The 13,455-nt window shown below is 31.5% G+C and overlaps 2 protein-coding genes across 2 annotated transcripts in view; both read right to left on the minus strand.

Moving 5' to 3' along the window:
• Positions 1-1,946: 1,946 nt before the first annotated feature.
• LOC114125444 (uncharacterized) overlaps positions 1,947-13,455 on the minus strand; it is a 47,213-nt gene continuing 35,704 nt past the window's right edge. The window contains exons 2-7 of the mRNA XM_050205560.1: positions 4,080-4,319; positions 3,829-4,008; positions 3,561-3,764; positions 2,670-2,920; positions 2,432-2,606; positions 1,947-2,101 (exon numbers count right to left, since the gene is read on the minus strand). Of these exons, the coding sequence (XP_050061517.1) occupies positions 1,947-2,101; positions 2,432-2,606; positions 2,670-2,920; positions 3,561-3,764; positions 3,829-4,008; positions 4,080-4,287 (1,173 nt within the window). The 5' untranslated portion in view covers positions 4,288-4,319. The remainder of the gene's footprint in view (positions 2,102-2,431; positions 2,607-2,669; positions 2,921-3,560; positions 3,765-3,828; positions 4,009-4,079; positions 4,320-13,455) is intronic.
• LOC126551646 (uncharacterized) lies at positions 9,439-12,825 on the minus strand. Its single transcript, XM_050205561.1, has one exon. It carries the CDS (start codon positions 12,823-12,825, stop codon positions 9,439-9,441), a length of 3,387 nt encoding a protein of 1,128 aa, XP_050061518.1.

A 13,455-nucleotide genomic window follows, 5' to 3' on the forward strand; every position in this document is an offset into this window, starting at 1 on the left:
CAGCTAACAGTGGACGTCCGATAATGAAGTGGCCTGGTGTCAATACAGTACCGTCAACAAGTGCACACAAAGGTCGACTATTCAATATAGCTTCTATTTGACAACATATTGTATTGAGTTCTTCAAAGGTAAATACAATGTTTCCCATGTTTTTATAGAGAATGACTTAAGTACTTTTTATATTAGCCTCCCATAAACCACCATGATGTGGGGATGCTGGTGGGTTGAAATGCCAATTTATGTTATTGGAGACACAATGTGTAATTATTGATTTTTGAAATTCATTATTGGAAAGACAATTATACAGAACCGTTAATTTATTATTTGCACCCACAAAGTTAGTGCCGTTGTCGGAATAGATGTCAGATGGACACCCACGACGACTAACAAAGCGTTTGAGAGTGGCAATAAATCCCTCCGTAGTTAGATCACTCACCACTTCCAGGTGTATTGATTTTGTTGTCATACACACAAATAGTGCGATGTATGACTTTGTAACTGTGCGTGTACGTACTCCAACAGGTTTGGTTGTTATTGGCCCAGCAAAGTCAACTCCAACTCGAGCGAAAACAGGAGCCATGGTAACACGAGCTGCCGGGAGATCAGCCATGATTTGTTGACACAGTTCCTTTTGAGAGCGTACACATGGTATACAGTCATGTATGACTTTCTTGATGGTGCTGCGACAGTGAATCAACCAATATTTTTGTCGAATCACTGACATAGTTACTTCAAGACTAGAATGTAAGTAATATAAGTGAACATGTTTTATAATTAAATATACATATGGATGATTTTTAGGTAACAAAATCGGATACTTCTGACCATAGGATATGTTAGCATGCCGAAGTCTTCCACCAACGCGTAGCAAACCTTCATTATCAATGAAAGGATCAAGACTAGCTAACACACTATTGGTCGCAACTGGTTTGGATGACTTGATTCGTTTCATTTCATCGCTAAATGCAGAGTGTTGTGCAATACGGATCCAGAAAAGTACTCCTTGTTAATATTCCGACACAGCAATATGTCCTGACAGCCGCCTTGGTGTTTTGCAATTAGAACAAAACCGATAGATGTAAGCAGCTATGCGGTTGAGGCGTTCATAATTTGAGCATTTCATCAATAGGTCTTGCCCTATTGGATCAATATTGCTCAACAGTGATACAGTGATAGTAGGTGAATGTTTTAACTCTTCAGTTGCATCTGAAACCGTCTTAGTTTTTGAATTGACATCTGGCCACTTGTCCTTTTCAGACAGCCAGCTGGGTCCATGCCACCACAAATGGTTATTTACGAGTTGATCACCAGAAGCTCCTCTGGATGCCAGGTCAGCAGGGTTATCCGCAGAACGTACATGTCGCCATTCAGCTCTCGGAACTAATGACTGTATCTGACTCACTCGGTTGGATACAACCCTAACAGCAATAGGACCCTCCTGGGATGGTTGATAACTGTCCCAGTGGTAACTGTGGACCATCAGCGGGAACTACCTATTACGGTCCACGACCGTTCAAGGCAGTCCATGGACCTTCATAGTCATGGTCAATGCGCGTTTTCAGACCGGCCCATGGACCGCCTGATGGGCAACAAACAGACCATTCCTAATTAATGCCTTTTAGGTGCCATAAACGGTCTATTTCAGTCTTAGCATTACCCAAATGGTTCCCAGTGCATATAATATAGGTATTATTTACTATATATATATTATATATTAATATATATAATATAGGTATTATATATAAAAGTATATATTTATAATAACATATATATTTATTTATTATTAAAATATACTTTTTTTACTGCACTTGCCAATATATGTAATTATTAATTTGAATAATATAGGTATGATTGCAGGTTAATATAGATATAATAATAAGGCATTTTTTTAAAAATATTTTTTTATATTGACTAATAATGAAAATTTTAACTATTCATTTAACATATTAATCTGAATCATTGAACAATTGATCATTATCAATAGTTTGGCATATTTTTTGCTTTCTTCTCTCATGCCTATCACCTGCATGTTTTAGCCATCCAGTTATAGCTTTGTTAACATCTAAGATTGTTGCATCCTTTATATGTCGAACCAATAGACCTAAAATGATTAAAAAAAATTAACATTGATATTTTATTATATTTACAAAACAAAAAATAAATACAAGAGTTGACATAAAATAGTTTTGGTGGATATTAATAAATACAAATATTAACTTGGTAAATTATTTAAACATTTATAAAATTTTGATGTTGGAATTAATTTTTAACTGTATATAATATATTAAAATTAAGTTAATTTAAATTTAACAACTAAAATTAATGAACCTATGTAAATTAAATTAAACAATAGGTTCAATTATATTTTAATTTACTCCAGTCTCTATTGTAACAAAAATTTAAATAAACATAAGATGATTTTATTACATACTTGACATAATTTTGTACAAGTATAAGGATTTAAAAGCCTTTTTTTCTTGTATGTTGTTTATTCCTCGTCCAGTAAGAGAAATCTTTTGACCCAATTCATTTGTTAAAATTAAATCTAGTATTGCTTTGACAGCTTGCAAAACACAAGTAACTCCGTATGGTTTTATTGTATGTTTCTAAAATAAAAATAGTTAAAATAATTTTAAAATTTTAAAATGATACAGGAAATAAATACATACAAATCTTTTTAAGAGTTCACGATCATTTTGTAACTCCAGATTAAACGAATCTAATTTTTCCATAGTGGTAATAGGAAAATACTCAAGAATATTATTGTCCTCTATATTGCTATCATCTAATACTGGCTGAGCGTTTTTCAAGTCAATTAACATTTTTTCTATTTTTGATTGATTTAATAAAACCTTGTTTAGTTTAACATTTATCTCAGGTAAAGTAGTTGTAATGTAAGTCATTAATTTTTCATAATTTACTGAAAACAAAAATCATAGTAAGTGAATTATTATATTATTATATTGTTTTACAATCATGTGAAAAATACTTTTTGAAAGTATTCTAAATACTAAACAAATACATATCAATTCATTTTTAGTAAATTACTAAATTATTAAAAATAAATAATCAAATTTTTAACTAAATATTTTTTTTGTTTTTTAGAACTTAAATTTCATATTATGTAGCATAAAACCAAATCAGTGAAGTGCATACTAAATTTGAAAAAAAACCCCCCAGTAATTTTCCATAGCGTATATAATAGAATATTTACTTAAATACTTTACACGACTTGCTACAATCAAAATTTTACTGAGTTTATATAGTAAGTTATATTACCAATTAAAATTACTATTTATAAATGTATCATTTAAAAACATAAATTAAATCCATAAAATATATACCATTGAGCAAAGTTTGAATGTTAGTTAAAATGTTGAATGATTATTAAAATATATGTATAATTTAAATAATTTACAATACTGAAACACTCATCTTTTAAAATACTTAAACACTTTTAAACTACTAAAAAGTGTAAATATATCACAATAATGATTATTTAGTAACTTGTACATGTAAATATTGTAATATTAAATTCTTAAATTTGTTATCATACCTACCTTCATGTTGTTTGTTGGTTGATTTTGGAGTAGACACTACACCTTGAGATGGTGATTTGAATAATTCTGACATTGGTGCTAAATCATAGGAAAGTTTACGGCGTGAAATCAATAATTGTTCATTGGAAAATTTTGCATTTGGAGATTTTCCCAATGGAGAAACAATGGCAGATAGCTCAGTTGTGTTATTGTTTTTATTGAACCCTACTAAAATAATATATTTAAAAATATCAAACTCTAACTATAAAAAACAAAATAAATGTATTACCTAAATTATCGAAGTTTAATGCTTCAGATGAAATAACAGTTGGTGACAAAGGTTGAGATATTAGTTCATCAGTTTTTAATTCACAGTCTTTCAAAAAACTGAAATCATTTTCAGTATCTGAAGTTACAGACAATTTTGACATTTTCTTGACATTTTTTGAACTACTTTCAACCTTTGAATCTAAATAAATTAATAACAATCAGTTTTTGTATTTATATATTATTATAATGAAATTTAAAATAATATATTACTTGGTAAATCGTTTTTCTTAAATGGATTATATGGAAAAGGTGGAGTTAAATCTTCTGGCTTTCGTTTATGTTTAACAACGCTTTTAATGTATGTGGGTGTGTTATCATGGAGTGATTTTTTTTTTGCAAGCATACGACGTTTAAGTTTGCCTTGTTGAGCATCACTTTCAGAGTTTAAGTCTTCAGAAGTTGACATTACTTCAGCCATCTTTAATTTTTGTTTTGCCCTTATGAAATCATCTATACATTTTTATAAACAATAATAATAAAATTACTATATTTTAAGTCAAAGATGGAATCATTTAAAAATAGGAGAAAATTTAAAGACACTCGCCAGAAGAAGCCCAAATTTTTTTAATCTTATACAATTTCCATGCATTAAAATCAGGATTTAATGAGTTTAACACCATCTTGTCATACATTTTACTATTCACATTTTTTAGGTTTGGAAAATAAACGCGTTTTAAATTTTCTGTTAACCATTTTTGATTTACCAATTGAAGACCATCATCACAAAATTCAATGACCACATATTTTCTAAGAAAAAGTTAAACCACAATAATTACTTTTGTATTATTATATTTGTGTACCAATAATGTATATTGTCCAGCCAATTATAAATAAATATATAACTTTACTATATATATATAATACATATATACATTTATAACTATTTAATATGAGGTGTGATTATTCTATTATGAATTTGATAAATAAAGGAATACATTTAAATAATTTGATTATATATTATGAATACATTTATACTTTTACTTACATAATATGAAAAAAACACAGGCAATTGAATTTATAAAATAATTGTTTTGAAAAATTATAAATTGTACAAATAACCTACCAAAATACATAATTCTTTATAATTTTTTTTTTGTAGTACGAAAGTCCTAAGTATAAAAATAATTAACATTAAATTAAAATAAAATAAAATATTAGTAAACAAATCAGGTGATGAAGATTTAAAATACCCATAAATTAAAATCTACAAATTTACTGTATAAAATAATTAATATTATGCTATTTAAAACGTAAATTGTACTATTAAAAATCAGGCCTTTCATTAATTTCTATATGTAACAATGGAAATGCTGCATACGATGGTTCCTGAGCATATTTTGTAGGATAAATAAAATATTTTCTATCAATAAATTCTATTGGCCACATTTGTCTTTTTGATAATTTTGAAACTTCAAATATATTGAAAACAGATGATGAACACGGTATATGATACAAGTCTTTTTTTAAAGTAAATTTTTTGCCAATGATTAGTTTTCTTTTCTGATTTTCACTGTAAGTAAAATTTTCTATAAAAACAATATCTCCATTTTTGAGTCTACAATATTGATCAGCTTTATTATAAATATTTAATTTGAATTTATGATGTAACAAAATGGAATACTGCTGTTGGATTGAATATTTTTCTACAATTGGTCCATTATGATGCTTATTTTTAAAAATATATTGATCATTATCCTGACTGTTTTTTTCATAAGTGCCATCCATAGTTTCTCTGTTACATTCATATTCTTGAACTCTTTTAGCAATTTGTTGCAGTGGTTTTTCAGATTTCCTAAGAAGTTTTTTGATCTGCTGCATATAATTCTCAAATTTAAACGTACTGAACATATCTAAAGATCCATAATTTCTGACATCATTAGTTAAGTGTAGCAATCCATGCACATTGTGAGATACATGGTGACTACCATAAATTATTTTGAATGTTGTTACAAAATGTTGTAAGAGGTTTTGTGCGTACTCTAAATATTTTTCATTTAAGCAACAACTGTTAGAACAAAGTATTGTAATTGCTACATGAAGAGTGAGAAAATTATTAAATACTTCGGTTGATAAAACAGGTTTCAAAATGGTTGGTCCAGTATACAAAAGTAATTGTCTCCATTCAGTAGCTTTCCATTGACGGAAGTAAAATAGACTTCTTGGTTTACGTTGAAACTCTACTGGCACGTGTGGTCTTATAATATTTTCTAATGCATTTGAAATTACTTGGACTTTACGAAATGGTAATCGAACTTTCAAAGCATCACAGAGCCATAAATTTATAAGCTTTTTAACCACTCCTAAACAAAGAAGATGTTGGTAATCTAATGGCACATGAGAAACAAGACCAAACTGTGGAATATTTTCCAAACAACTTGTTCCAAGATGATAACCCTCTGATGTTTTGTTAATAAAATCTTCATCAGTTCTTAATCTACTAGGTTTATCAGAAAATGCAATTCTTCGGTTTTGATATTCACCTTTTTCGATGCACTTGGTACAGCTTGAATAGCCACTATGACTTTTCACATTCAAGACAAAAGCTTTAGCAGGTGCATCTGCACATAGCATTTTAAGTACACATCTATAAAGATTGTTATTAAATATTACTCCATTTTCTACTAATTCTTTAGCTTCTGCAATAAAGTCTTCCAAAAATAAATTGGAGTCGTCAGGTTTCTTAGTTTGACCATAATAAATGCCAATAATAAATACTTCAGTAAAGTTATAAATGGACCCTAAGATTGGCCAAACTTGGCCTCCTGATGATCGACTAATAGGTAAACCGTCAACATTAAAAACTATTTCAATTGGAATATTATTTTTCTTATAAAATGTTTCATTTTTCTTTAAAAACTGTATAATTCTTATTTTTAAGCCGTAGTGCCAATAAAGTCCAGGTTGTACTTCTTTGACTATAATTTGTTTAGGAGTTTTTAATAGGGATCGTGGATCAGAGGGAATATCTAGGAAACATGAGTGATTTTTTAGAATTGTCAGTAATTTTAATAACGATGTATGTTTTACATTTTCTTGAACAGCCCAGGATGCTAAATTCTGTTGAAATGTTTGGAGATTGTCATTTTGAGTGGGGACTTTATAAATTTGTTTCAAATTTTCAGTCGCACCAGATTTTGTAGAAGTTATAATAGTGAAATTATCATTAGGTACTATTTGAGATTGTTGAAAGGCAGAGCTATGAGCAGAACAGTTATGAAATTTATCAAATTCATCATTACTTTTAATTGAAATAGAGGAAATAGATTTGGTATTTTGTGAAGTACATAATATATTTGTTTTTACTGAGCGTATATTTTTTTTAATCCTTCTTCGAAATTGTGATATTGATATTTCATTGTCAGGTTTCAGATATCTGTATAAATAATATTGTTAATATTTATATATTTAATAATGCTCCTTACACACCATCTAAATTATTTAGTTCAACCTTGACAACATTAAAATATGGACTTAGGTATTCCCAAAAAGTATTGAAAATTAATTATTTATTATTATAATCAAATGATATGACATATTACAAAACAATTTAAATTTTATTTTACAGTAAGTAGGTACTTCCTAAGATTTTCTAGAGTGTCCTAGTTAATATATAACCGTAGGTACCTTGGACACAAACAAAATAACAAAAACTACTTATTGTTTTAAATTCATTTTTTTTTCTAGCCTATATAGCACCTATAGTATAGACAATTCAAATAACAATAAATAGCATAAAAATATTTACAGTTTGAAATTTGTATTAACTTGAAATAACTTTTGTAAAAGTATATTGGGTAGAATAGGTACCTATAATTATAAAGAATATTATAATATTAATATGTAGGTACCTATTATTTACAGTTTATTATTTTAAATTTTTTGTTTTAGATGGGTTCTTTTACAGTTTTACCATAAAATTAAATTGAATAAATTCAACTACATGTAAGAAAGACATTTTATAGTAAAACTTAAAAGTAATATTTCATAATATAATTTATATTATTTTGGACCCTACTCTATTATGCGCTAAGATGGCTTGACTAAGTGTAAACAGCATGGCAATAATATAACATACTATAATAATTATAATACCAATAGGTTTATACCTTATATTGCCTGATTCTCCTGGGTTGACTGCGTCATTTTCTTCACTTGAACTTGATTTTGAACAAGACATATTTATTTAGGTAGATACTGATTAATTATATACACAAATTGAATTGAAGATCTAGATACAAGCATAAACACAAAATGAGTACAACTTAACATCACTTTCATCACCTAAGAGGTAGTTCACTATTATTATACTTTAAAATTAAAATAAAACAAGAATTCAATGAAAATCTAAAATGATGAAACTGTATTTGAATTATTGTACAATAATTGATAGAGCTAATAATGAATTTAAAAATACTTACAGCAATAATTACTAAAACACACGATGAATATCAAGTACACAATGACAATAGTGGGCAATATAATACTGATTATGGTAATAAAAATTAATAAATTATAGTCAAAATGGTTAGGTTATGGACGTTATGTCTACACTACAGACTCAAGTCTCAAAATCTGATGTGGCTGTTATCATAGTACTAACACAAACACAAAATGGGTAATTTTGTAAAACTTGCATTTTAAAGATAATTATAGAATTTCCAAATAATTTATGCCCAACGGTCGTTTCGCGTTATTATCACAGTATTAGATTATAGTAAGCTGTAGATATCGTTATCTGTGATTTATCATGTTATTATGTTTCTATAATGTTGTATCCTTCGATAAACGCGACAAATATCGACAAATAAAATATTAACTTTATTAAACTTGCTATCAACCATAGTTTACCGTGTATTAAACTTTAATAAAATAATTACATTTTGTACTATATCATAATGGGTACTTTCAATAATAATTTAATAAAAAAACGTTGAACATAATACTAAACATTGATATAATTAAATCAATAGATAATGAAATATTTTAACTTTATAAAATATATGAGTGATACTTACGAGTTACGGTGGAATTTTCAACACATATGGGTTAAAAATATTAGTGTAAAAAATATTGTTGAGGTTATAATATTACGATATTCAGTGAGTTACTGAGCTCCACTTAATGTGATCACATTGGTTCAGATAATTTTGATTATATTAACAATTATTCCATAAAACATTTTTTTAAGATAGGATTTGGTTTGGGATTTTCAATTTTGATTTCAATTAACGGCTGATTCTATAAATTACGCGGAACTCGTTATAATATTATTTTCACACATTTTTGGTGGCATTATTACACCTGGGGGTAAGTTCCTTTGCAACTTCAGCCGCCAATCCCTAATTGAACCATTGGCAATGTTTATATTATAATACGAAGAAAATAATTTATATGATTAGAAGTAAATAAATGATAAAGCCCAAAAGCTTTCTAATTGGGTTCAAATTAAAGCATTTTTGATGGACTAATTTTGGAAACTCCCGGGAAGGTCTTAATAGTATATAATGGGAACCTCCTGTTAGGATTTAAGTGGGCATTTAACGGTCGGCGCCCGGGCTGGTCAATGCTGTTAGGGAAAAGTGGTCCATTTGTTGGCATCACTTTGTATCCACTGTAATGTGACTGTGGAGTCTGTCCACATTGTTATTGTATCAATTTTTAATTGGAGTGATTCCATCAATGAGTGCATCAGTTGTGCTAATAGTGTAGCACCACATAATTCCAGTCTAGGTATGGTAATCCTTTTTAATGGTGCAACCCTTGTTTTTGACACCAGTAAATGTCCAGTGTTGTTTGAAACGATATAGATAGCAGCGGCATAGGCACGTTCAGAGCTGTCGGAGAATCCATGTAAGAAGCAACCTTGTTGGCAATCTATGATGTTACCAACATGGCGTGGGATTTCAAAATGTTGTAAATGGTTATATGATGTCCGATGAGCGATCCAATGTTCAAGTAGTTGGTTAGGCACAGGATCATTCCACTCGGTGCCAGTCTGCCACAATTGCTGCATGAGTATCTTGACGACGATTATAAGTGGCGCAAGCCATCCACATGGGTCATAAGTGCGTGCAATTTCACTTAATAGTTCACGTTTAGTGATGCGTTTCAAAGATGGTAGAGGTTTTACTTTAAATGAAAAGGTATCTCTTGTAGTGTTCCATGAAACTCCCAACACAGACACACTGTTTTGCTCGGGCATTGAGATCTGCAACGTTTGGTGTTCAGCTGGAATATTTTCTAAAAGGGTTGGTGTATTGCTGGCCCACTTTCTCAAATCAAATCCACCTTGGTGAAGAAGGTCAATCAACTGCTGTATTTGGGCTTTAGCATCATTGATGTCGTTACATCCTGACATGATTTCATCAACGTAGAAGTCATTCTTAAGCATTGTGGATCCTTCTGGATAATTCACTTGTTCATCAACAGCTAGTTGAGCTAGTGTACGGAGAGCATGATACGGAGAAGTTATTAAACCATAGGTGACAGTTTTCAATTTGAACTGTTCTATTGGTTCTGATGGGTGATTTCGCCACACAATGCCTTGATAACACTGATCATCGGAGTGTATATTTATTTGTCGAAACATCTGACGTATGTCAGCAGTGTAAACATATCTGTGCATTCGAAATCTAGTCATAATTCTTACAATGTCTCTTTGTAGCTTAGGACCTCGATGTAACATGTCATTTAATGATTTTCCATTATAGATGAGAGCAGATCCATCGAATACAACTCTCAATTTGGTAGTGACGCTTGAGGGACGTGAAACATGATGATGAGGTAGAAAGATGACCGGACTGTCTTCAGTGGGTTGCACAGGTTCCATGTGATTTTGTCGAAGATAGTCAATCATGAACTCACGATACTGGTTGTACACCGACGGATTTCGAATGAGAGACCTCTCCACCTGAGCTAGTCTTCGTACAGCAATGTCATATGAACTGTTCATAGAATGTGGAGTTTCCTTAAACGGCAATCGAACAACATAACGTCCATTTTCGTTGCGTTTAAATGTTTTAATAAAGTGGTCTTCAGAGATTTGATCTTCCTTTGACATAATTGTCACTCTGGGCACTTCTTCTATATTCCAGAAATTTTCAATTTGTTTCTCAAGTTGCTGATACGTGGCACAACATGTAATAACATTTGTAGTAATATGTGCGAGATCATCTTTTATTATGTTGTTACTGCAACCCACCACGATCCAACCAAACCTTGAATTCTGTAATATAGGAGTACCCTTTGGTCCAACATGTTTGCTATCTTGAAGAATGTCATAAAAGAATTCAGCTCCTATGAGCATGTCAATTTTTCCTGGTAAATGGAATGTAGGGTCAGCCAATTGTATGCCTTGTAAATGATGCCAGTTTGATGTGTCCAGTTTGTTGACAGGTAATTTAACAGTAATACTTGGTGTTACCAAGCCAGTGATTTGATACTGCTTGTGGTTTAAGCGTGACGTCACTGTGCACTCGGCCATCTCGGTAACAGTCGTCTCTGCTGAAGAGATACCGTTGACAATCACACGTGTTTTTGTTCTGTTAATACCTAGTTCTGTTATAAAAGACGATGTAACAAAATGTGATTGTGATCCAGAATCTAGTAGTGCTCGGCATAACACTGTTCGACCATTCTTGCCACTCACATGTACTAATACTGTTGATAATATGATGTTCTGAGACGTGGTAGGGTATGCCGCTCCTAGATGAGATGTTGTACTTTGAAATCCATGCTCCTTTTCCTGTTCACTTGTAGTATTTTCACCCTCTGGTGTATTGACCTTTTTTATGTCCAAATGTAATAGTGTATGGTATTTTAAACCACAGTTTTTACAAGTCTTTTCATTTGTGCACTGATTCGCACCATGTGTTGTGCGCAAACAATTAAAACATATTTTTGCCTTTTTTGCTAAATTCAATCTTTCACTGGGTTTCGACTTCATGAACGTATTGCACTTGTAAATGATGTGATTCTGTGTACATATTGAACACTGATTGATGGTTTTACTATCAGTAGCCAAATGCGCTGTAGTTCTAACGAACTGTTTTGTCTTACCAGCATTGATAACATTACTTACAGTGCTAGGTTTGTATTGTAACATATTCAGGGCTTGTAATCGATTCTCAATAAATCTCTTAAGTTTTGTCCATGTAGGTATTTCAGGATAAGACGCAGACTCGATTTCCCAACATCTTCTCACTTCTGTAGGCAAACGTGTCGCAACGATGCCGATGATGATAGCATCCCACTTGTCTACTGGTTGTTGTAGTACTGATAGTGCTCTTAAATGTTTGTTTGTGCTATCGAGTAATGACTTTAGGCCCACGGCGGTTTCCGTTTGATGAACGGTTTGTGTCAGTAGTTGTTGAACATGGCTCTGTACAATTAGGCGTTCGTTGTCGTACCTACTTAGTAAGAGTGTCCACGCTTCTAGGTAATTGTCCCCAATAGTTGCCATTGATTCGATGATTTGAGCTGCTGCACCTTTCAAGCTCGACTTGAGGTAGTACATCTTACGTGTGTTGTCGATAGAGGTGTTAGAATGGATGATGGAGATGAATTGGTCCTTAAATGGATACCAATCATCGAAATCCCCTTCAAATGTAGGTATATTAATCGGTGGCAGTCTAAGTGTATTGTTAGAGTTTTCACTTTTTTCAGACACGCTTGTCGCAGCTGTCCGCTCATGTAACCGACCAGTTAATTTACCCTTAGCTTTAACATAGTAGTCACTGACCGTTTCTAAATCCTCTATGAGCTTGTCCATCTCCTCATCGTTGGCTTCCACTATTTTCAAATCGTAGGCTTCGTTGTACTTACTGAAAGCATCTTCCAGTAAGTTCAACTGAAGTTGAGCTTCCTCATCTGTATAGCGATTAACCACGTCTTCGGTCAGCTTCTCTCGTTTTTTCAGAATGAGTTTGCCTTTGTTTTTGAGCGTCTTAAGATCCATTGTGAATGTATATTACCACGATGCGAATGTGTTATAGGCGAAGGAAACGATAACTACGCGAGCGTAACTAGACGTACGGAACTAAACATTTCGTACGCCGCATGTAAATTTACTTGTGTAATTGTGCAGGTATCGAACGCACTTGTGTACGAGTCGATGCGAATGGATGTAAAAAACTGATGCATCCGGTTCGAAGGACCATTAATGTATTAGAAAATTAAGTATATGAGTGTAAAAAAAAGAACATGAGGTTTTTTTTCTGTTGAATGTCGAGAGTGGACTGTATATTCTTTTGTATATGAAAAAAAACAGTGTTGCATATAACCAAAAAATGAGCGCGTACTAGCTACTATAAAATACAACCATAACCTTAAAAATATATGGTTAATAAAACTGATATCAAGTACATGATAAGATGATAATAAGTAATGACAAAGTTTTATCAAACAATGTGTAAGGTTTGATACACCTGGATATAACATTTATGTAGATAGAACCCAACTATAAAAACTAATTAGTAGGTAATAACTATACTTACTATTTCTGTTGTACAAGCCATTACGGCAACCACGACCTCGGCACACCTTTTTTCTCCACCGCCACCGCCACCACCGCCGCTGTTGACGCCGT

This window comes from Aphis gossypii, chromosome X (assembly GCF_020184175.1).
Source record: "Aphis gossypii isolate Hap1 chromosome X, ASM2018417v2, whole genome shotgun sequence".
Lineage (NCBI taxonomy): Eukaryota > Metazoa > Arthropoda > Insecta > Hemiptera > Aphididae > Aphis > Aphis gossypii.

Bases quoted from the DNA above. Each gene is read 5' to 3' on its own strand.
- LOC126551646 (XM_050205561.1), bottom strand. From the start codon at position 12,825: ATGGATCTTAAGACGCTCAAAAACAAAGGCAAACTCATTCTGAAAAAA.